Genomic DNA, 25,054 nt, shown 5'->3' with positions numbered 1-25,054 from the left:
AAGTTGTCGCATGTGCAGCTTTGATAACTGCAACCCTGCATACAGCCACGGCCACGCAGCTTTGGTGAAATCATCTTTATTATGTTTGTCAACAAAGAGGAAGGGGCATCTGTCTCTGAGCTCTTGTTGGGAAATCCTGTGCAATGATTGGTCAGGCTTGCTTATCACCTGATCGATCACATTGACTGTTGGGTGTGTATTAGTTTTCTATTGCCATGAAACAAATTACCACAAATTTTGTGGCTTGAAGAGAAATGTTTATTATCTGACAGTTTCTGTGGGTCAGGAGTCTGGACAGAGTTTAGCTGGGCGCTCAGGATCTCACCAGGCTGAAATTAAGTTGTTAGGTGGGACTGTGATCCATCATCTGAGGTTCTGGGTCCTCTTCTTCCAGGCTCATCCAGGTTGTTGGCAGAAATGAAGTTCCTTGTGATTGCAGAAAACTGAGGCCTGTTTTCGTGCTGGCTGTGGGCTGGGGCACACCCTTAGCTACTGGAGGTTATGCTTGTATCCTAACCACTTGGCCTTCTCACACCATGGCTGCTTACTTCTTAAAGGCCAGCAGGAGAATCCCTCTTTTGTTCTGCTACAGTGAGGTCTTATATAATGTAACACAGCCATGGAAGTGACTGTTACTTTTACAGGTCCCACCAACCCTCAGAGGAGGGGGATGGTACAGGGTGTGACTACCTGGGGTGAGAATATTGGGTGTCATCCTAGAATTCTGCCTACAGTAAGGGTTAGAGTATTATGCTTGGACCAGCCAGTATCACTGGCCATCCGTATGAGCTCACAGAGCTCCGTCATCCTCTAACTCTCCTATGAAGGGAGACAAAAACAGTACCACTAATTTATCCAGCTTAGCAGATTTAAGGAAGGATTTTTATGTTGATCTTTAATCTTTTTCTCTAATTTTTCAAGGTGTAAGGATAATGGACCTTCCCCTCTGGATATAAAGCCCTTTCAGTAAGTCAGGATTTCACTTCTGCCTCTCCTTTTCTTTCCCTCTACCTAAGATACGTTCTGCATCAAAGTTTCCCAGTAAAAGTTTACTGAACTGAATTCATTACATGTTAAATGTGTTGATAATCTCATTTGGAAAAAAATTCCCACCCATCCTTGCATACTTGTTAACAAATCTAGCAGGAAAGCCATAAACTTAATGGACCAGACCTCTGAATTACTTCACAACCACCCCTGTTCTGGAGATGAAGATCCTTTTTGTATAGTCCTGATTCTCAACATGACATTTACATTTTAGTCCACACCAATGGATATAGATAAAACCAATTTCTAATCTTGGATTCTGATGCACAGCCAATAACACTTGATTAAACATAACATTTTCACTCAAAGTAAATTAATTTGGATTATTTTGGATAATTAAATATTTTCATAAAAGATCAAAATAACTGCTTTTCATATTGTATAAATGAATATGCTGAAAGAGACTACCACCCATTTTAAGGAAGTTTTACATTGTAGAAAAGGCCAATCCTACTTATAGAACCAAAAAGCCAATCTTTTTGGCACCACATTTAAGAAATCAAATACAGATGAAAAAATGCTGCTGATCCATCTTCTATTTTCTTTCTCTTTTAACTCACGCCAGCACAATAAAGCTTAGGAATTCTATAGCAACAATAGCTTCCCATTAAATAGTGATAGAAATATGGCTCACTTTGATTACATATCAGCTTGTAAAAGTGTTATTTTTGTGAGAAAAGTTTGAGGAAAATATCTTCTTTGAAAGAGGAAATTTAAAAAGATCTGTAAGAACAGGAAACATGAGACAAGGAAAGACAAAAAATAGTGCCACTGGTTTTCCAATTCAGAAGATTTACGGAAGAATGTTTTTATGTTGGTCTTTAATTTTTAAGTATGGTTCCATTTAAATCTTAAAACAGTACACTCTTCTACACTCTGGAATGTGACAGATCTTGGCCACTCTAAAGGTTAACACATAGTTTAAAAAACAAAATACAACTGAGCAAATTTTACAGATCTTATTGGCTTATTCAAGGATGCATGAAAGGGGCAGCAACCAATCTAGCAGACAGAAAGGAGCTCCAAGGAGCTGTATAAAATGAAAGATTTTTACAGGCAGAAGGGATCAGGAACAAGGAAGTTATACTAGATGAAAAAGAGCAGTTGGTTATGACAAGGTCACTTTCCTTTAGGGAATGGCAGGAGTCTATCAGGCAGATTACCTAACTAGTGCTAATCAGGAGATTCCTGATTGACTGGTGTAAGATTCCAGTCAATCTGGGAGAGCTGAAACTGTAATTAAGTCTCAGTTTGGTGATGTAAGGCTTAGCATAAGTGACTCCGTTTGGGGCCTGTTGTCTTGTTTTTAACAACATTAAGAAAGTTTCTCATGAATATTGCAAAGGACTCTGAAAAAGACTCTTAAGAGTTCATGGCAAAGGCAGAAGTTTACAGTAATATTATAAATCACGCATGGGTTTTTCCAGAGTGGCATGATTCATGTTAAAATTTCTATTCAATATTTCCAAAAACATTTTTTTTTTTGTTTGCGGTACGCGGGCCTCTCACTGTTGTGGCCTCTCCCGTTGCAGAGCACAGGCTCTGGACGCGCAGGCTCAGCGGCCATGGCTTACGGGCCCAGCCGCTCCGCGGCATGTGGGATCTTCCCGGACCGGGGCATGAACCCGTGTCCCCTGCATCGGCAGGCGGACTCTCAACCACTGCGCCACCAGGGAAGCCCTCCAAAAACATTTTTAACCTTTACATTGTGGTAAGTCCCAAGTGCCACCTAGAAAAGAGAGTTTTATAATATTCCGTCAACAAGTATTTATTCAAAAAATATTTGTAGAGTGCCTACTATATAAGGTATCATGATTGGCTCCACAGGTAATATGATCAATGGGACATAAATTTTACCTTTGGGCAGATTATAGTCTGGTAGAGGTACTAAGATGTCCACAGATATCTATATAAAAAATAGAATTCAGTGAAGCATCCATTAGAGGCATTAAGTACCACAGAAGCACAGAGGAGGGGGATATGACTCTTGTGAGGAGGACCCAGGCAAAGCTTCATGAAAAAGGTAAAATAGAAGGGAACTTTTAAGGACAAAACCAAAAATGTATGAAGTGAACTGAAAACGTTTCTGGAAGACTTCAATGGGCAGAGTAAGGAATTAGGAAGGCTGAGGAGCCACCGAAGACACTGTGAGTAGGAAATTAACATTATCAGAACTGACTACTTTAGGAAGATTAATCTGAGGACAGTTGAAAATGGATTGAAGTAGGGGAAAAACTAGAGCTAGAGAGGCCTGTTTTAGATCAATCTAATAAAAAGAGATGAAAGGAGGTCAAATTGTGATATTGTGATTTATATTAGGAAATATATATTTGGTCTTAGTCCTCATTTCTGGCACAGAGCTCCTAAAACCTTTGGAATTTCCTAAGTGGTGAGAGCCATAAAAGTGTCTCCTGTTATGTTAAGGTAATTTTGGGGGCCTAAGGATGGGAACTGGTTGCCAGGAGAACCAATCATGTGATTAGATGGTTTGATCTTTCAAGCTGGCCCCCAGCCTGTGGAGGGGGGTGGAGGCTAGAGGTTGAATCAATCACCAGTGGCCAATGATTTAATCAGTCATGCCCACGTAATGAAGCCTCCATAAAACCCAAAAAGGACAGGGTTTGAAGAGCTTCTGGGTTGGTGAACACTTGGAGATTTGGGGAGAATGGCTTGCTCCAAGAGTGTATGGAAACTCCACACCCATTCCCACATACCTTACCTTATTCATCTCTTCAATCCAGCTGTTCCTAAATTATATCCTCATAATAAACTGGTAATCTAGTAAACAGGTTTCCTGAGTTCTGTGAGTCCTTCTAGCAAATAAATCGAACCCAAGGAAGGGTTTGTGGCAACCTCCAATCTGTAGCTGGTTGGTCAGAAGCACGGTTAACAACCTGGGCTTGCGACTGGCATCTGGGGTCAGGGGTCAGTCTTGTAGGACTGAAATGTATGACAAAAAAGCCATGTTGAAATATATACACTTTATTTTTTTATTTAATTCACTTGATGGATTTTAATTTTACTTATTTTTCAGACCAGTTTCCTGATTTTTCTATCCCCCCAAGTTTTATAACACTGTATAAGTTTAAGGTGTACAGCAAAATGATTTGATGTATGTATATATTGTGAGGTGATTACCACAATAAGTTTACTTAACATCCTTGATAGATTTTGAATTTGATCATATTTCTCACAGACTAAAAGCTAATTCATTGGCAATGAAATCGTTTGTGATATAATGCCTTGACACTTTCCACTTTTAAAGACTAAAGATATGTAGGGCCCTCAGGAATTAAAACAACATAAATATAGTTCACATGTATAACTGCTTGAATTAAGATATGGTCTGTGACATCATGAAGTTCCTAATCTGGCTGAGAATATATATAAATACATAAAAAGTAAATTTTTGTGTTACAATGTGAACAAAGTTCTATAGGAAAACAGAAGTGCAAAGGTTTATGGCCTGTTACTTCACTGAGGGTGTAAATTAGGGTGCCAAGGAAGAGGAGAGAGGTGAAGTTGGAAAAGTGAATTTGGCCAGAGGTCCATCGTAAGCAGCCAAGAGTCAGAAGAGACTTTTAAGTAAGCACCTAAAAAGTAAGCTTTGTTTTGTTTTGTTTCTCAAACCATTCTTATTTACTTATTTAGGCTGCTCTGGGTCTTAGTTGCGGCATGCCGGACTCTTAGTTGCAGTATACAGCCTCTTAGTTGCAGCTTGCATCTAGTACCAGGGGTCAAACCCAGGCCCCCTGCACTGGGAGCGCGGAGTCTACCCACTGGGCCACCAGGGAAGTCCCAAAGTAAGTTTTTAAGTATGCTCATGTGTGTATTTCAGAAAGATCACATTAGCTAATGGTGTATAGGAGAGACTGGGGATATCAGATAAAAAGACAGTCCAAGTATGAGTTTATTTCCATTAATCCAGTGAACCAATATTAGTTGTCACTCTAGTCAGTGTTTACACTTTACTAAGCACTGTTTAAGCTTACTTTTGGCCACAGTCAACTTTTCAGAGAGATGATCAGCTAGTAAATGGAGCCATAGGTTCTGAACTGAGTTTCCAACTCTTAAACATGGCACATACTTTCCAGAGAGAAAGGTAATTCGGTTTTCAGTTAAGCCCATGACTGTGGGAATAGAGAGGAAGTAATCAACCTAAGAAATATTTTAGAAGGAGAACCAAAGGGATTTTTGAGGACAACTTGGCTTTGAGTAGTGAGGGAAAAGATCTGAGGATGTAGAGTTGGTGATTTTTTTGTTTGGTTGGCTGAGCCTCTGCTCAGGAAAGTCTGGGAGAGGGAAGATCATGAATTTAGTTTTGGAAGGATGCTTTTGAGTTGTCTGTGGGGGACATCCATGTGGAAATGGCCAATGCAGACCTGTAAATACTGCTCTGAAGCCCTGGAAAGAAATGAGATCCAAGATGGCATGACTGGGAGTCTGAATATGACTGAAAAACATAAAAGTGAATGAAATAACCCCGACTCATGAAGGGTTGGATGGGACCTGGGAGTGCTTGCACATGCACCTAGACCAATGTCTTCAAGAGCAACAAAATACATGGAAACTGTAAGGGACTAAAAATAATTGCTTGAATGCACAGATGGGGCTAATATTAACAATAAGATACAAAAAGGCCACAAATCAACTACCATTTCTGAGGTGCCAAGAGCAAAAGCAGGGAACTGTGCATGAGCCCTGCACACAGAACCACCCGGAGGGTGGGCAGACCACCTAGGCTACCCCTGTGCCAGACCCACCAATCCTCCCTCACCCCCATTTAAGGAAACAGCCCACCCCCCCCCCCCCCCGCAGGAATGGGCAAGTGCACCTGTTTCTTGTACTCACTCCCTCCAGCTGTAGCAGGAGTCCCAATAAAGCCCAATAAAGCCTTACCTGAATTCTTCGTCCGGCCTCTTACCAATTTCTGTTGATCATGAGACAGCCTGGGGCCTGAAACCTGGGATCTGGGACCCTTTGCTGTAGTGCTTGCACCTGGACAAAGGTCTCCTTCCGCAACAAAATACAAAGAAACTATAAAGGACTAAAAATAACTTTCCGCATGCGCAGTTGGGGAAAATTAAGAACAACAACATACACAAAGACCAAAAACCCAACTGCCCCTTCTGAGGAGTCAGGAGCAAAAGCAGGGTAATGGGCATGCAGCCCGCACACAGCACCAAGGGGGTGGGCAGACCACCCAAGTCATCCCTGCATCCTGACCCCTAGACCCTCACCCTATATGAGGAATCAGCTCACGCACCCCACCCCCCAAGGGAGCGAGCAAGGACACCTGTTACTTGATTTCGCTCCTTCCTGCTGAAACAATAAAGCCTTGCCTGAATTTCTTATCTGGCCTCTCATCAAATTCTATTGATGAAGGAGTCCAAGAACCCTGGCCTGTAACAAACATAGAGTCCAAAGACCCTAGTGGTAAAAAAGGCACCATGGGTCAAGTCAGTTTTTAAGTTGCAAATGTCAAGGATGATGTGGACTTAAGAAGACAGAAGAACCATGTGAGGGTGATGTCAGGGAAGCTAACTGAAATCTCAGGATGGAAGTAAGGTTCAGTCAATTCTGTTAAACACTACAAAAAGCAAGTAAGCAGACCACACAACTGTTACCAATGAAAGAAAGCGGCTTCATACACAGCCACATTGGATGAACTTAAAACTGGGCTCAGCCAGGATTCTTCGCAGCCACGGCGGTCGACCTCTGTTTTTCCTCAGGCCAATTTGAGTCCTCCTTCACCGCCCTACCCTTTCCTCCCTTCTTGTATGTACTGTAATTCTCCTCCACAGGAGTGTTTGGGGACTTGCCTCCCACGCCTCTCCCTTCCCGCAGCTTGCCGTTTCCATGGAGACCTTCACTTAATTAACCTCGCGGAGAGAGAGGGCGTTGCTGGCGGGAGCGAAATCCACCAGAACAGCGGCGAGAAGAGCTGAAGCGGAGCGGAGGCTTGCTGAGCGGGGCCTGGAGGAGAAGCGCGGAGCAGCCGCGAGGTGGGGGCGATGGCGAGCTCCTTCCCCCCGCAACCCCCGACCCCGTCACCCCGGCGCAACACGCGGCGCACGAAACTTGCAAAGTGCTGGCTGCGCGGCTGGGGTCAAGGTCTGGCAGTGTCAGGGCGGCCTGCGCGGGGCACCCGGCACCCAACAGACTTCCTCCACTGGGCACCAGTCGGCTTCCAGGTCCCTGGTCTCTTCCCTTTCCCCACCAGTCTAACCATTCTTAAAACCGCCGCCCTTTTCTTTAAACTCTGTTCTTTTCTCCATTGGTCAAAAGTTTGGGACTATTTCTAAAACCGCGCGGCCGGGGCCAGTTGCTCTCTTTTTACACTTTGGGAGCAAACCCTGACTGAGCTATATTTGAACGGGGATTTGGACTTCAACAAGCAGCAGGGAGCGGCGTTCTTATCCTGCACCACCCAAACCTTCGAAATTCTACCTGACAGCTTAGATTTTGGGGAAAATATTAATACCCCAACCCCGCGGTTGGAACGCTTATAACAGGTTGCTGAGAATAAAGAACAGGGTTAAAGCTTTGCAGTTTTGTGGAGGAGTCTGTGGATTGAATGATTAGGTATTTCTTTTTAACTGGGTTGCATTTTATCCGAGGTGAACACCTGCTTAAGGAGACCCACAGAAGATTTTGTGGGAAGAAACCTGCTTTAGATTGGGCTTTAGAGAGCTTTAAAATTGATCCTGGGGACCTGTTTACTATTCAAATGATATTTTTCAGGTTCAGAAATATGTATTTTTAAAAAAATACAGAGGTGTTTTATGTTTTCCTTTATACCTGAAGTTGAACGTGACAGTTCCTAAGTCCCCAGGGACTCAAGGTTCCTGGGAAAAGTTATACAAGCTTTTTGGATCAATGCATTTTAAAAATAAATTCAGTTGGAACGAATGTTGAATGTTTTTTCCATTTAAGTTTCAATTGCATCCACTGTATTTGAAATATTTTTCATAATGATGGTATAATTTAAAAATGTGGGGAATTACTGCCAACAAAGTAGCAGTGTGTAGGTGTTTTAGATTTTCATCCATTAAGCTTAAATAGTTTCACACAATGCAATGTAATTTTGTGTAATTGCCTGATAATTCATTTTATTGCTAACGTCTCCTTTATATTTAATTATAGCAGCTTCTAGAAGCAAATTGTTTTGCTATTTGTTATTAGTTGAAAAGTACTGATGTTTCCAGTTTTATTGGGTGGACAATGTTATGAAGCACCTACTTATTAATGCCTTAACATTCGGTTCGATGGGCAGTCTAAATTGAAAAGACCTGACATTAAAGTGATATATATACACACACAACCTAAAGAATTTCCAATAGTTTAGTTTTGAAACTAAAAATATACATGTTTAATTGAGCTGACTATACTTTATTTTCCAGATGGAGAAATCAATTATTCTACTGCTCTGGATACAATATGTTTTTAAGGTAAGACATTTTTGAATGTACTCTTTTTTGGAATTAATGGGCAAGATGCTATTGCATTGAGTCTATCCATTTTGGAATAGAAAGCGTATGTTGAAGACAAGTAACGCTAAATATGAGATTTAGTACCTAAGAAAAGTTTTCTTTGGTAGGTGCTGCACAAATATATGCATATTGGTGGCAGCTGTTTTCACTGCTTGTAAATTGTTTTGGGGGATGATCAGTGCAGAGGGAGAGAGTTCAGAATTTGGTAGAAGTCAAGGTATAGTGAGGCATTTTCAAGTTGTTTTTTGGTAGGAATTTTGATGAATGTATCATTCTCTTGGGAGTTGAATTATTTTTTTGTCATCTAGGGAACGTAAAGGGTCTCTGATAATGTGGTCTGGCTATTTTGCCTCAGTTGCTAACATTTTCTTTACCTACAAACGAACCAAGGTTTTAAAATAATTCAGAGTCAAACATTTTGCACTCAAACTTATTTTCATTCTAAGTGCTTTGCCAAGAATCCATTATCGTATGGTAGTTCTATTTGTAGTTTTTTAAGGAACCTCCATACTGTTCTCCATAGTGGCTGTATCAATTTACATTCCAACCAAGAGTGCAACAGGGTTCCCTTTTCTCCACACCCTCTCCAGCATTTATTGTTTCTAGATTTTTTGATGATGGCCATTCTGACGGGTGTGAGATGATATCTCATTGTAGTTTTGATTTGCATTTCTCTAATGATTAATGATGTTGAGCATTCTTTCATGTGTTTGTTGGCAATCTGTATATCTTCTTTGGAGAAATGTCTATTTAGGTCTTCTGCCCATTTTTGAATTGGGTTGTTTGTTTTTTTGTTATTGAGCTGCTTGTAAATTTTGGAGATTAATCCTTTGTTAGTTGCTTCATTTGCAAATATTTTCTCCCATTCTGAGGGTTGTCTTCTGGCCTTGTTTATGGTTTCCTTTGCTGTGCAAAAGCTTTGAAGTTTCATTAGGTCCCATTTTTTTTTTTTTATTTCCATTTCTCTAGGAGGTGGGTCAGAAAGGATCTTGCTGTGATTTATGTCATAGAGTGTTCTGCCTATGTTTTCCTCTAAGAGTGTGATAGTGTTTGGCCTTACATTTAGGTCTTTAATCCATTTTGAGCATATTTTTGTGTATGGTGTTATGGAGTGTTCTAATTTCATACTTTTACATGTACCTGTCCAGTTTTCCCAGCACCACTTATTGAAGAGGCGGTCTTTTCTCCACTGTATATTCTTGCCTCCTTTATCAAAGATAAGGTGACCATATGTGCGTGGGTTTGTCTCTGGGCTTTCTATCCTGCATACACCCTGAGAAAACCATAATTCAAAAACAGTCATGTACCAAAATGTTCATTGCAGCTCTATTTACAATAGCCAGGACATGGAAGCAACCTAAGTGTCCATCAACAGATGAATGGATAAAGGAGATGTGACATATATATACAATGGAATATTACTCAGCCATAAAAAGAAACGAAATAGAGTTATTTGTAGTGAGGTGGATGGACCTTGAGTCTGTCATACAGAGGAAGTAAGTCAGAAAGAGAAAAACAAATACCATATGCTAACATATATATGGAATCTAAGGAAAAGAAAAAAAGTCATGAAGAACCTAGGGGTAAGACGGGAATAAAGACACAGACCTACTAGAGAATGAACTTGAGGATATGGGGTGGGGAAGGGTAAGCTGGGACAAAGAGAGTGGCATGGACATATATACACTACCAAACGTAAAATAGATAGCTAGTGGGAAGCAGCCGCATAGCACAGGCAGATCAGCTCGGTGCTTTGTGACCACCTAGAGAGGTGGGATAGGGAGGGTGGGAGGGAGGGAGACGCAAGAGGGAAGAGATGTGGGAACATATGTATATGTATAACTGGTTCACTTTGTTATAAAGCAGAAACTAACACACCATTGTAAAGCAATTATACTCCAATAAAGATGTTAAAAAATAAATAAATAGAGCTGCAAAAAAAAAAAAATCCATTATCATCAGGGTACACAGTTTGACATGCTAAGAGGGTGTGCTGTGACTTTGTTTCTTCCTTCTCCCTGATCCCAGGATCCTGCTGATTCCTCGTTTGAGAGATATGCATCTAAAATTTGCCTGCTCTTAGTTTACTTGCCTTTCTTTTTTAAAAAATTTATATTGGAGTATAGTTGATTTACAATGTTGTGTTAGTTTCTGCTGTACAGCAAAGTAAATTGGTTGTACATACATGTATCCACTCTTCTTTAGATTCTTTTCCCATATAGGTCATTACACAGCATTGAGTAGAGTTCCCTGTGCTATACAGTAGGTCCTTATTAGTTATCTATTTTATATGTGGGAGTGTGTGCAAGTCAGTTCCAATCTCCCAATTTATCCCTTCCCCACCTTTCCTCCCTAGTAACCATAAATTTGTTTTCTACATCTGTGACTCTATTTCTGTTTTGTAAATAAGTTCATTTGTATCATTTTTTTGGATTCCACATATAAACGATATCATATGATACTTGATACTTCACTTAGTATGGTAATATCTAGGTCCATCCGTGTTGCTGCAAATGGCATTATTTCATTCTTTTTTATGTTTACTTGCTTTTCTTAAGTTATTTCCTGAACTATGCTTATAAATACAGTATCCAATGGATGTTATTTAATTTATGTGTAGAAATTGATGTTACTGAAATATTTTTCAATCATAATTTGGTATATTTTAGGTTTCATTTTTTGTAAATTTGCTTATAAAAAATAACAAAGAAGCCATTTTTATTTACTGTTACTTTTCTTTCCCATTTCAGATCTCAAAAAGTTTCCATTTTATACCAAAGAATAAACAAACAACAACAATTTTTATTGAATGGGATGAATTTCCTAAGGGAGGAAATCCTGAATTTTATTTTTTAAAATATCAACTTGTTAATAATTTTGCTCAAAAAGTAAGGCATGTTTTATTTTTTGGCTCTGATAAAAGTGAGCATAGTGTAAATTTGTTGTAACTGAATGCCACATCATAAACAGGAATTTAATAGTCATTGCAATATCTTACTTTAATTTTACTAATATATAAGATGCTAGCATTTTATTAAATATCTTCAATAACTAGTTGATCAAAATAATATTTGACTGTTTCATCATCAGAATGGTTATGTATTTTCCTTTTTAGAATTTATGTACTACACAGAGAGCAACTATTTAAAACTTAATATTTTATGTAAAAATAGTTTATGTATGTTTGCATTTCATATTGGAAAAACTGCTTCTTATGAAGAGTAGAGAAGTCAAACCTCTAATTATAATGCATCTTACATAGAGTTAATAAACATTTCTTAAGCAGATGAATCTCATTATTTACAGAATGTGAAAAGGATTCCCGCAGACCCACAAAGGCTTCCAAAATCAATAATAACACTAGAAGAAAGTGAAGACTGTCACATCATTATCCAGTCCATAAAATATGGACAAATTTTAAGTGAAAAGTCATTTCAAACCCGTAAGTAATATGTGTGTGTTGTTCAGCTATCTTATCTAATTATAAAAGGGAAAATTTTTTATTACCAGATCATTTGAATTTTACAGTGATTAATAGATATGCAATGGTAATTAAAAATCACATCCCAATAGTATTTTGTTTTTTTGATTATAATTTAAATTTCAAAATTTGAAGGAAATTGTAAACTAAGGTAAGAATATGATTTTCAGTTTTGACATTTAATGTGTGCTAATATGAATAGATAGGTATAGTGGAGGTATTACATGTAATCCAGATTATTCTTAAAAATCCTATAATGTGGATTGTAATCTAATTCATTCATTCTAAGCAGAGTGCAAGAAACTCCCATATAGTCTAGAAAAGGTTTTATAGTTAGATAATATTTTCCCATCATGGTGAATCTTTTGTAATTCAATATCCTTTGTGTTTCATTCAGTTTTATTTGAAACCATACTAATTATTCTCCCTGATCTTTTAGGTGGAATATCAACTAGAAATATTAAAACAATAGCAACAAGTACGAGTGTTTCTTTTAACTGGAGTGTTCTATCTTCCAATGACACTTTAGTGTCAATATCACTTAATAATTCTTCACAAATTATGCAAAATAATGTCATGTTTTATGAGTGGGATGATTTGAAACCTGCCACCTTATATGTTTTTACATTTGAATTTAAACAATTGCATTTGGATTTTATAAATATATTTCAGAGACTGGATGTTCAAATTGAAACAGGTATGTAGATATTTCTTATTAACTTATATATTATATATTTTGTAGATAACTTGGCAACTTTTAAAATATGATTCAGCCAAGTATTAACCACTGTAAACTGCTTGTAAATGAATTAATATAGTCCTCTTTTTCTAAGTGTATTATTGTGATATTTGAATGATTTACTGAACAAGCTTGATTTAGCAGGGTAAAGGTAAGAACCAACTTTTTCTTCCACCTCTTCTTTTAAACTGAACCAAGTGGGTTCTCTTTTCTTTAACTCTGGCAATGGTTCATATAGATTCCATGGCTTTTTAGGTGACTTCAGTATATCAATGAACATTCTCATTTTCAGATATTAAAAGATCATTAAAAATCTAGTATAAAAACATAAATCTTTCATCAGCATACCCAGAATGCAATGGACCCTCATATATAATAAGAGGTGAAAAGTGTAGCTCAGCAGACTTAGAGAGCTAACTCCTTTGGTCTCAAGTTATTTTTTAGAAACATAGCATCAAATTGTATGCTATGGAATTTAGAGATATTCTAGTCCAGAGTCGTTGGTTTATGGTATGTCAATGGACTGTATCTCCAAAAAGAAAGTTGTTTTAAGAAACTGAGTCAAATAAATCTCTCTTTACTGAAGGAAAAAATATATATATATATAAATCCTTCATCCTATTTAAAGTTTCTCCATTACTCATCCCTGATCAGACCTGACCCAAATTTGGAATACTGCAAGGGGGAGGTGAATGTGTTCAATATTCTGGTGTTTTCCTATTTCCTGTTCCTTCCCTCGTATGGTAGGAAAAGATATGAGAAGAAGACAAGAGTCATAGATGGCTAGTGGGGGCAGTGCACTTTCTGTGATGGGCTAAGAATCCCATTTTAATACCTTCTATAGGAATAATCAATGAACTGCAATATTTTTTATAATATTTTGGTAATAAAAAGACAATAAGGTATTTAAGCATTCCCTCTCTCCATTCTTCTTTTTCCCCTATGAAAAAAAAGACAGCAGTTCAAAAGATCCTTCTTACATCTTCCTAATATGTTGGGTTGGGCACTGATGAAGCATAAGCATGAGCTGAAGTACAGTTTCTACTCTGAACAGGCTGATATTTTCCTGTCTTTCTGTGATGTGTAATCTTGGAGAAAAAGGCTAAGTGGCTGGCCGTTCAGTTTTTTCTGGAAGGTGAACCCATTTGAAGTCAAGTGACAGCAGAATTCTAAGCAAGCATGATGTCTAGTTCTCTAAATTAAAAAGAAGCCTGAAATATACTTTAAAAGTTCTCTACCAGTACAAGAGTAAGGGAAAGGAAAGGTAACAAAGTAATTTAGAAAGAAAAACATCTGTTGTTTTGTGTTGTTATAATTGGATGATAATTCTGCATAATTAATTCTTACAGCTACTTAAAACTGTTTTAGTTGGTGGTAATTCATTTACTACTTGAATAATGACAGCTTTAGCACTTTTATTGGTTTGGGAGAAACATAGGGAAAGTGCACAGTTAATACTATGAGGTTTTCACAATTAACTTATGTAGATGTTAAGAAACGTAATTATGAAATGCTACATTGCTGAATCCATCTTTAACAAAGCATTTTTCTTTTGGTAGGTTCATGTTCGCAAGGATGGGTAGCATTAAAAAATAACTGTTATAGAATTAGCAAAGAGAATAAGCCATGGAATATAGCCCAGCAACATTGTAAGTTATCTTTAATTTCTGCACACCTTGTGGATATAAAAAATGAAGAGGAAAAAAAATTTATGTTTTCACATCTCAGGTCAAAGAATCAAATAATAATATGGACTGGTCTTAACGATTTGAAGGTCAGTAGATGTAAAGAAATATGTATATTGTGATAAAACTGTTTTATCTATATTCATTGATTCCTTCTTACTTTCATTCACTCAATAAGTATTTATTGAGTACTTTTTTTTAAAAGATTTTTTTTGATGTGGACCATTTTTTAAAGTCTTTATTGAATTTGTCACAACATTGCTTCTGTTATATGTTTTGGTTTTTTGGCCACGAGGCATGTGGAGTCTTAGCTCCCCGACCAGGGATCAAACCCACACCCCCTGGACCACCAGGGAAGTCCCATTTTTGAGTACTTCTTATAAGCCAGACACTATTTCTCTTTTTATTTTTCCAATCTCTCTCTTTTTTAGAGTAGTCATCGGTTCACAGAAGAATTGAGGGGAAGGTACAGAGGTTTCCCATATACCGCCTGCCCCCAGGCATGCACAGCCCCCCATTAGTGACCTCCCCCACCAGAGTAGTAACTTGTTAGAACCCCGGGACCTACACTGGTACGTCATTATAGCCCAAAGTCTAAGGTTTACATGATGCTGCACTCTTGGTGGTGTTCATTCTGTGGGTTTGGACAAATATAAAATAATATGTATCAATCATTTTGGTATGGTACAGAATATTTTCACTGCCCTAAGAATCCTCTGTACCGTGTCTGTTCATTCCTTCCCCACCTCCTTCAATCTCTTTTGTAGGCATTTATTTCTTTACCTAATTTCTCTTTCATTTTGGTCTTTCCCAGACCCCTCTTAAATTCATTTGATTGATCTTATCTATTTCTTCACTTAGTTTACCACCTAAACCAGTTAGTCTCAAATGTTTATCTAGTCCACTTTCCTCTTATGACTACCAGACACCTATCTAATTTTCCTCTACTTATCCCTTTTGGAATTTTCCACAGACACTTCAACATTGCTAAAACTGACTTGTTACCTCCTTCCCATCAAACCTGCTCCACTTCCTCTATTTCTCACCTCTGTGAACAATACCATAATATGAACCCCAAAACATGGCGGTCTTTATTTTATTTCTTTCACTGTAGACATCCAGGTTTATGAAGTTCAGTTTCACTAAGAGAGATACAGAAAGATCTGAAGATTTTAGTCAATACCAGTGAAATAAGGAATGTGTGACATTTTTCTCCAAAAATTCTTAATACCATGGAAGAGCTAATGAAATCTCATTTTGGTTCACGTTTTGTAGGAAAACTTGAGACCTAACACAATTATCTGTCTAGTCTGTGTTTTCTTCTTGATGATCCGTTTACTTTTATTTCCTGCCATTCAAAAATAAATCCTATTCTCCATGAGATATGCTGATCTCTAGTGACCCAAGGCAAATTCACTCAGTTTGAAACCAATTTTTCTTTGGAACTTTGCATAAGCTTGGGAGAAACTATTGGCAATCTTTGATTGCATTTTCATCATTCTCTTAATGAGCTTCCTTTATCTTTTAATAGGAAGTGAATGAAATTCTAATAAAGATTCCTCAAACCACAGTTCATCTCAGAAGTCCCCCTCCCAGAGTGCCAGTGTCTTTCCAAGTAGGCCAGTTAGTGTATATATAGTTGTTCCCTGCTGTTAGTTATGGTGGTTATAAACTGTTTAAATTCGAATGTTCTCTTCCAATAGTTACGGTTCCTGGTTTCTGTTATAAAGTTAGGTCACATGGTCATGATAGCTAAAGTGAGGCTCTGAAGGCATCCTCGTGGTTGCTATGAATTTTTCTAGGGTGTCTAAGATACGGACTCTGCTTCAATATACTTAAAAATAATTTGGGAAGCAAATGAACCATCAAAGTAACTATTAAAAAAGAAAACTTCCTTTGTAGTAATAACTGAGTCCTATAGTGTCTCCTAAGTGCTAAGTGCAATTCTATGTGATTTACTTGTATGACGTAAGAGGAAATTGGGGCACATGTGGACAGGCATCAGAGTCTGATCTTAACCACTGTACTCTACGACCTCTGCATGAAGCTGGTCTCTTGAGGTTGACATCAGAGTTAGCTGCTAGGTCTTAATCCTTGTGGTAGATTAAGAAAGTACTCACCCCTTTAAGTAAACCCATGCTGAGTAAGTGTGAATTTGTTTTTGGATGTCAAGGATAAAGACTGTCTTATTCATCATTGCATTCCCAGCTTCCAGTTGGGACCTTGCCACTCAGTAGGAGCTTAACGAATGAAAGATTAATAGTTTCTTTATTCTACTTTGGGAGAGATACATGGGTAAACTCACTGAGTTCTCATAACAACCTAATGAGATAGGCAGTATCATTATTCTCATTTTATAGATAAGGAAAATGAACTCAGAAAGATCCTGGGTCACATAGCTAATAAATGGCCATGCCAGGCCTTGAACCTGTATCTGTTTGACCAACCCTCATGCACTGATCACTTGACCATACTGCCTCTGAGCCTCTGTCTGATTTCAAAATGGCAGTACGATATATGCAATAAAGCAGACTCTTTAGGAAACGATACTCCTCCGTTCTATTTGGTGGAATTGGAATGCACTGTTTTAAAATCTCTTCAGGAGGGAGCAGGTCTCTTTAGTCCTCACCCAAGCAACTAGCTTGGCACCACGCCTGATGTTGGGGATAGTGTCATAATCACAATACGGACATAGTCTCTGTTTTACCGAGCTCATTATAAGAATTATATTTGTTTGTGAGGTGCTGTTATGTGCCTGGCATTTTACATACATATTTTCTAAACCTGTTGAGAGAGGTCTTCTCTAAACCCTGCAGAGTAGTCATGATTAGTCCCATTGCATAGGTGAAAACATTTCATTTCTAAGAGGCTAGCAGTTATCTGGGAGTAGATAGTAAGTGACAGAAATACTGATTAGAATCCACATATATCTTTGTTGAGGCTTCTCTTTTTCCTACTCAAGGAGAGTAGCCACGTGACTATCTAAAGATAGATTCATTACCTGTGAGAGTTGAGGTTGATGATATTCACCAGTGGCATCCTTAGCAGAAAGGTAACAACAGCCTCTTCTGATGCTTAAGACTTATTTGTTGACTTGAAACAAAATCACTAACATCTAAGGAATAATGGGTCTGTGCCTGGCATTGTGTTGAGCCCTTTGCATGCTGCACTGCCTGTGATCCTCACAACAACTTAGATGTAGTATACCCATTTTACAGCTGAGAAAATAGAGGTTTAATGTGAAATTTAGCAATTCTCCTGAAAACGTGGCTAATGAGTGAATGAAAATGAACTTTTTCTCCAGCTCAGAATCTTTATCATGAAGGAAATCCCCACAAAAATGTGAAACTGGTTGATGATTTAACAGTCTTAGAAAATTTTATAATATAGATGTGTCTAATAAAAATCTTATACACATATTTGAAGACATGATACTTTTCCTTTAAATTGGCTTAATTTGTACATCTTATTACAGAAAGAAGGTCATCTCACATGGACAGATGGATCATCTTTTGATCTTAAGAAAAATGAAATTTTTCCTTTTCCACTACTACCCAAGAATGAAACAGATTGCTACATTTTACAGCAAAATGCAACTGGATCAAACTATTTCTTTACAAGATTTTTCTGTTATGTTCCCTTGCCATATGTTTGTGAATATGAATGTAATTATTTTATTAGTATTCTTATATTCATGCATCTTACTCTTTTACTACTTTAAAGACAGAATTATAATTTCTAATAAAAATAATTTTCCTTTATATTTTTCAGCACCTTCTCCACAGGAAAACCTTTTATTTTATGTAAAGGATGTTGGAACAACTGAGGTTGTATTTAGTTGGAATGATTTGAGTGGTTGGAATAATTTGAATAAGTGGCTGAAACTGGGGTATAAAATTATCATTAAATATTATTTAGATTATACAGAAGAACAGCATTTTGAAAGCGTGCCCCCAAATACTACAGAAAAAGCAATTACCCAACTGTCTCCTGGCCGTGTTTACAGATTTTTATTCTCTGCAATAAGTGAATGGGAGGCAAAGACTACTTTAAGTCCAGTATTCATTGTTGAAACATGTAAGTTACAAGACATCTGAAAGTATAATTTTTCAAATATTTAATATCATCATTAGTACATAATTCCTGAGGGTCTGCTGTTTTCTCATAACATTCTGGGAAATCTCTCCCTTTAACCATTGTAGGTTACAATGAATCTGTTTACGTGTTTGGCTTTCCTATTAAATTAAACACCCAGGAGGACAGGAACTGTATCTTATTTGTTTTATATACCAGCTAGACTGGTGTCCAGTTCATAGTAGATAATCAGTAAATTTGGGGGAAGCTGAATTTTCGATATGTGCCAATAGCAGGAGATAAACAGACATGCATCCCAGACTTAAAGGGACTTACAATGGAGAGAATTAGTAAGGAATAAAATTAAATGCAAATAAAACTGTATAGAAAAATATAATTACCTAAATTCCCATCCAGTGGTACATTTGATAAATGCTTTCTAGAATTCAGAAGGTGGGTGACGGGGAAAACTCGTGGAAAGGAGAGGCTTAGATTCACACTTGAAGGAAGAAAAGCACGTTTTAAGCAAAAGTGTGGAGGTAGGAATTTGTAGGAAAAGAACAGTGTGGATTGACTGGAGATCCTCAGGGTGAAATCAGTTTGACTGGTAGGTGGTGTCAGATTTGGGCATGCCAGGGGTCTCTGTCTTAGATGGTTGGGCTTGACCTTAGAAACAAAGGAAATCCATGAAGACTATAGTTTCTAAGACTTGTTTTACCTTTTACAAACACTTTTAATGCATTCTTTCCCCTTTTGCCTTTTACAAACAGTTTTAATGCATTATTTCACAGTCTTTATCTCAACCTTTGGAGTAGCTATATAGAAATGAAAAAACTGAGCTTCAGAAAGGTTAAGTAAACTGACTAGACTAACATGCTTTGTTAAGCCACACAGGAGTCCAGGAACCCAGATGGTCTCGTTTTAACTCTCCAGTTATTGCTTCTAAAGAAAGAATCAAAAAGAATGTGCGTGCATATCTGTGAGTTGGGAGGGTAGAGAACAGATACAGGTTTGAGACTGATATGTGCAAGGTGCTGTTTTAAGAAAATTAATCTGGAGGGATTAACTAGGAAAATCACTGGCACTGGATGAAACAATTTGGAGTTGGGAAACATTTCTGTAAGAGGGTGAATGCCTGAGTTCTGGTGATGTTGGGAATGAAGAATAAATAATATGAAGTCCCTGCCCTCTGGTCTGACAAGACAGAAGTAAAAGACATATATAATGTATGATGACTGAATGCCAGAAGTACCATTGTAGTAGTAGTAGATGGTGCTTGTAATAAAATTGATTGAACAGTAGTGTGTGTCGAACACAAGTGGTTTACCCTCCTTATCTCATTTAATCTTCATAATTACTCCTATAATTCCCATTTTATAGTAAAAACAAAACAAAAAACTCCGAGGCTCAAGATCACTAGTATAATGTATTTTTCTGGTTTCTTTTCATCCATCTACTAGGTCCGTTATCAGCCCAAAATGTCACAGTTACTCATGTGACCCCAACGGAAATATTTTTACACTGGGATGGTCCAGATCCTGTATCTTTTCACCATTATTTTGTGGCTATTTTGGATGTTGTAAACAATAAATCAGAAGAGGTGTTTGTTGAAAAATCCAACACATCAACAACAATTGGAAATCTAAGACCTTTCCATCATTATCTGATCTATCTGTTTAGTGTAGCAGAAAGAGGAACTTTAAGCTGCTTTGAGAAACCTGTTTCAGCCATTACAGGTAAGTGTGGGCACGTTTTGCCTTTTGATCAAAAATACAAACTGCATATTTAAAAATAGTATTTTGCCAAAATTTAATAGTGTCGATCCTTTCATGGATACAAATAATCGGGTTGAACATTTGTTTGGATGTTGAATCGCAATGCTAAGCGTGGATTCTAAAGACTAAATTCATTTAGATTTATATGAACCCCGTAAACATCTGTGTTGTTCCTCCCAGAGTTCCTAGAAGACATGTTTCGTATCATAGCCTTTGCTGGAAAATAAATTATCCTAAGAGATGAAGATTAGTTCACCCAGTTCTCTTTAACAGCACTAGATCCAGCAAGTAGATCTGCACATTTAATCAGTTTTACCTGGTCCTTCTTTCTTTCCTCATGCAGTGTTGAGAGTTGACCTCTAGGGGGAAGTGTCATCCCAGGACTTTTGGCAAATGCATTTCTAATCTCCACTCACCACATGGCAGTTTTTGAATCATTGTCTAGAATATAATCATTAAAGTACTCTATCTTTTAATTAAGCATTCTATTTACCCCATTAAGTATAAGTCAATCTTTTTTGAAAAGCGAAAACACTGTTTATGAAAGTACATAACTAAGCACATTTTGGCATATCCCTGTGTGTGTATAACACGTGTATTGTCTGTGCATGTGTATTTTACATGTCTATATGCAGAGTTCTTTGAAATTGCACGAGCTAAAATTTAAATGCACTAGAACTGAGGGAGGAGGAAAGGAAAACGTGCATGTGCACAGACGTAGATTAATTAACCTCATATTTGCTGGGAATACTTGGGCTTCTTTGAATAACAATAATAAATTGTAAAGTAAGTAATAAAATATATTATTTCATGATTACTGAATGCAAATGCTTAAGATACATGCGTTCACTGTTGCAAATCCTAATCAAAAGTATTTTTCCAATTGGATACGAGAGCAGATGTTTTCTCTTCCCTGAGCCCAAAGCATCTGTCAATTGGTAAATGCTTGATTGACTCCCTTACACTTTAGGGAGATGCTTTCATTTTTAACTGACAGGCAGACTAGGAGGATTTCTCACAGACTCATTAATTTTGAAGTCACATTAAAATCTTCCGTGGTAGATGTAGAGCAATTGACATCTTCCTGTACTAATGGTGGGAATGTACAATGGTACAGTTATTTTGTAAAGCAGTTTGGCAGTTTCTCAAAAATTTAAACATAGTGTTATTATGTGACTCAGATATTCCTCTCCTAGTTATATATCCAAGAGAATTGGAAACAGTTGTTCACAAAGGAAACTTTATATGGATGTTCATAGCCTATAAGCAAAACATGGAAACAACCCTAATGTCTATCAGTTGATGAATAGGTAAACACAACATGGTGTATCTCTACAGTGGAGCATTATTCAGCAATTAAAAAGAGTGAAGTACTGATACATGCTACAACATAGATGAACCTTGAAACGATATTAAGGAAATTAGTTACATAAGACCACATGTAGCATGATTCAATTTATATGAAATCCATAGGCACATCCATAGCGACAGTAATTAGATCGGTGGTTGCCAAGAATGGGAAAAGAGAGAAAGAAGGGAGTGGTGGGTGACAGCTCATGGGTATAGGGTTTATTTTGGGGGGTGATGAAAATGTTCTGGAATTAGATAATAGTGATGCTTTCAAAACCTTGTCAGTATATTAAAAATGACTTAATTATATTCTTTGAAATGGTGTTTTGGTACCTGAATTAAGTCACAATAAAACTTTAAAAAAATCTTCCATGGTATGTCCCTATTTGTTTAATAGGGACAGGAGAAAGGTACATGTGAGTCTGCACGTTTAATTATGTCATTTGCTATGTATGTTGACTCTAAAGTGACACAGCTGTGCATGTCTAGGATTTAGTAATCCAGTGCTCTTTTACTTTCCTGAGGTTGAAGCAATATGCATTTTTTTCATTTGTTATTCACTCAGTAGATTATGTTTCAGTGTCAGGAATTGCAATGGGTACTAGATATGCAAAGGTGAATAAGACTAGTATCTACCTTCAGAGAGCTTACATATTAATGGAGTGAGACAAATTTTTAAAAAAGGATGATGCTGTATTATAATTGCTATTATATGGCTTATGCTCTTGGTACTGTGGGAGCATAGAGAGGGGTCAGTTAACCCAGACTTGGGGTACAGGGATGGCCATGAAAATCTTTCTGGAGGAGTGATGCACTGAGTCACGAAGGAAGAGTAAGAGTGAACCAGGTGGCAATGGGGAGGCAGAGGGATGTTGTGAGTAGGGCAAACAGCATGTGCACAGATGGTGAAGACCGAAGAAGAGGCATCTATCTAACCATAACTGGGAAAGTCAGAGAAGCCTTTTTTTTTTTTTTTTTTGCGGTACGCGGGACTCTCACTGTTGTGGCCTCTCCCCTTGTGGAGCACAGGCTCCGGATGCGCAGGCTCAGCGGCCACGGCTCACGGGCCCAGCCGCTCCGTGGCACGTGGGATCCTTCCGGACCGGGGCACGAACCCGTGTCCCCTGCCTCGGCAGGCGGACTCTCAACCACTGCGCCACGAGGGAAGCCCCAGAGAAGGCTTTTTGATGAGACTGACAACTGAACAGTAGGAAATGGGGAGTAGATTGGCATGGCTAGAGGACAGGGGAAATGTAGTGAGAGTTCAGAAAATGTAAGCTAGGCACACAACATGAAGGGCCTTGATATAGAGAATATATTTTTATTCAATAAAATCTAACTCTTCTGGGTTAATGGAGCCTTTGAGAATGTGGAAAAAATAATGGACTTTTCTCCCATAAAAATGCACAGGCATGGATAGAAAATTCTTTGAGTAATTATAGGACTATAACAGACTCATAAGTTTTGTAGGCATGTAAGAAAAAAATATCTGAAGCTGTTTCATCATGGAATCTTGTGAACAGTTTTCTAATTGGACTGTTCTGGCATTTTCTGATAATTTTACATACCTAATCAATTTCAACACCTAAAGTCAGGCTGGCTCCAATTTTTTGAATTGAAGGTATGGAATGAATAGACTATGGGTCTGACCCAGAATATTTTCCTAAGAAATTAAAATGTGGTGTTTAATTGTGTTTCTAAGGAGGTGAACTTCAAAACAGATTAAAAATCACTTTATAGTTTCTGAAAACAAAGTAATTTTGAATATCGTAGAGAATTCTTTAAAGATTATTTAAAGTAAACTGTTGAACAGTTTAAAATTGCATAATTATCCTTATAGACATGAACTAATGATTGATCGTTGTACCTGAGAACTATCAAAAATTTAGGGGAGGCGTGTAACACAAGACAATGAGACTAAAAGGAAGACATTACAATTTCCAGAGAATTGTATAGTATTGAAAATCCCCAAGCCTGATATTCAAATAAATTGTGTAAGGAGATAAGCCAAAGTATTTTCTTTGGTTATTACAAAAGAGTATCAAGAAAATTCTCCAATACTTGTATAGTAATCACAAAGACATATTTTTCTCTAAAATTTAGTCCTTTTCAAGACATGGTGACCTGAGGATTTGTTACATTTTAAACATGAATTAATATTGAACTGAGATATTTTTACTCAGCATGAATAACGCTGACAATAAACTAAAATGTATGTATCCATTTATCTATTTCTCGAAGGTATTAATCCACCTCAGGAAGTTTATGCTAAACTTGAAGATGTGGGAGAAGACAGTATAATTCTTCAGTGGGGATCCCCACCAGACGGCCACGAGGTCTACATTCAAATCACATCCATATCAGATAGAAGAGAAGTCAGGAAGCTTTTTGTAAAGGATGCTAATAGAGTCAAGGTTGATCACTTAATCCCTGGAATGACATATGACATTGGAATGGCAACAGTAATGAATGGGAACTTGAGCAAGCTGGTCACTATTCAACAAACTCTAAGTGAGAATCAAGTACTTTTCATTCTTAACAGATACTTGCTGATTTGGGGGTATTGTAGAATAGTTTCTGAAAGAGCCCTCTGGTAGCAGGTTTTACAATAAATAGGTTATTTTACAATAAATAGGTTATTAGTGTGCTTCAGGATCTGGAGCAGTTCGCATCTCTTGTATCCTGAAAATGTCCTGTGCTTGTATAAAGGCAGCATTGTTTATGATTAAGAACCTGATCCTAAAGCCACACTACCTAGGTTTGAATCTGGGTTCAGCTATTTGAGTAACCCTGGGCAATGTATTCAACCTGTTTATGACTCAGTTTCCACATTTGTAAAGCGGGAGAAAATAATAGTGTGGTCTCATAGGTTGTCCTGACAATAACTGATTTAATAAATGTAAGGACTTAGAACAGTGCCTGACATACAGCTGGACGTCTTTATAATTTTTATTGCATCCACAAAGGCATGCTGTAGCACATTGGACGGAAATATTGACAGTGTATAAAAGGTTTAGGACTAACAAAAATTTTCCATTTTTTTCTCAAATAAAATCAATATACTCAATAAGTAATTATTGAAAATTTAATAAGGAGGAAGAAAGAAAAGGAAAAAATGAAAAGTAAATACATGAAATAATGTTTATAGATATTTATAAATTAAGGTCAATATTAAGAAGGAAAAGAGAAAAGTGATGTCAGAGAGTGTCCACTGAAATAAAAACATAAAGCATAAGAACAGTGAGTTTCAGTTTCATTTGGGGATCTTACTGAGGACTGTAGCCTGGGAGACAGCCTCTCAGAGAGCTTTGAGGAACTGCTCCAAAGAGGTAGGGGGAGAGGCCAGTATAGCATATGTGATTTTTGGCTAAGAGGTGCGTGCAGTCAAGCATACGTCTTGGTAGAAGGTT

The 25,054-nt window shown here is 37.6% G+C and overlaps 1 protein-coding gene across 1 annotated transcript in view; it reads left to right on the top strand.

The window, feature by feature from the left end:
* The first annotated feature begins 6,987 nt into the window (after nucleotides 1-6,987).
* LOC307194072 (tenascin-R-like) overlaps nucleotides 6,988-25,054 on the top strand; it is a 51,757-nt gene continuing 33,690 nt past the window's right edge. Inside the window, exons 1-10 of the mRNA XM_079936883.1 lie at nucleotides 6,988-7,241; nucleotides 8,451-8,498; nucleotides 11,291-11,428; nucleotides 11,847-11,982; nucleotides 12,461-12,718; nucleotides 14,320-14,534; nucleotides 17,921-18,110; nucleotides 18,217-18,522; nucleotides 19,980-20,255; nucleotides 23,886-24,155. Coding sequence (XP_079793009.1) covers nucleotides 7,062-7,241; nucleotides 8,451-8,498; nucleotides 11,291-11,428; nucleotides 11,847-11,982; nucleotides 12,461-12,718; nucleotides 14,320-14,534; nucleotides 17,921-18,110; nucleotides 18,217-18,522; nucleotides 19,980-20,255; nucleotides 23,886-24,155 — 2,017 coding nt within the window. The 5' untranslated portion in view covers nucleotides 6,988-7,061. The remainder of the gene's footprint in view (nucleotides 7,242-8,450; nucleotides 8,499-11,290; nucleotides 11,429-11,846; nucleotides 11,983-12,460; nucleotides 12,719-14,319; nucleotides 14,535-17,920; nucleotides 18,111-18,216; nucleotides 18,523-19,979; nucleotides 20,256-23,885; nucleotides 24,156-25,054) is intronic.

Source organism: Stenella coeruleoalba (assembly GCF_951394435.1).
Source record: "Stenella coeruleoalba genome assembly, chromosome: 11".
Lineage (NCBI taxonomy): Eukaryota > Metazoa > Chordata > Mammalia > Artiodactyla > Delphinidae > Stenella > Stenella coeruleoalba.
Note: the sequence above shows the minus strand (reverse complement) of the source record. Positions and strands in the feature narration are given on the sequence as shown.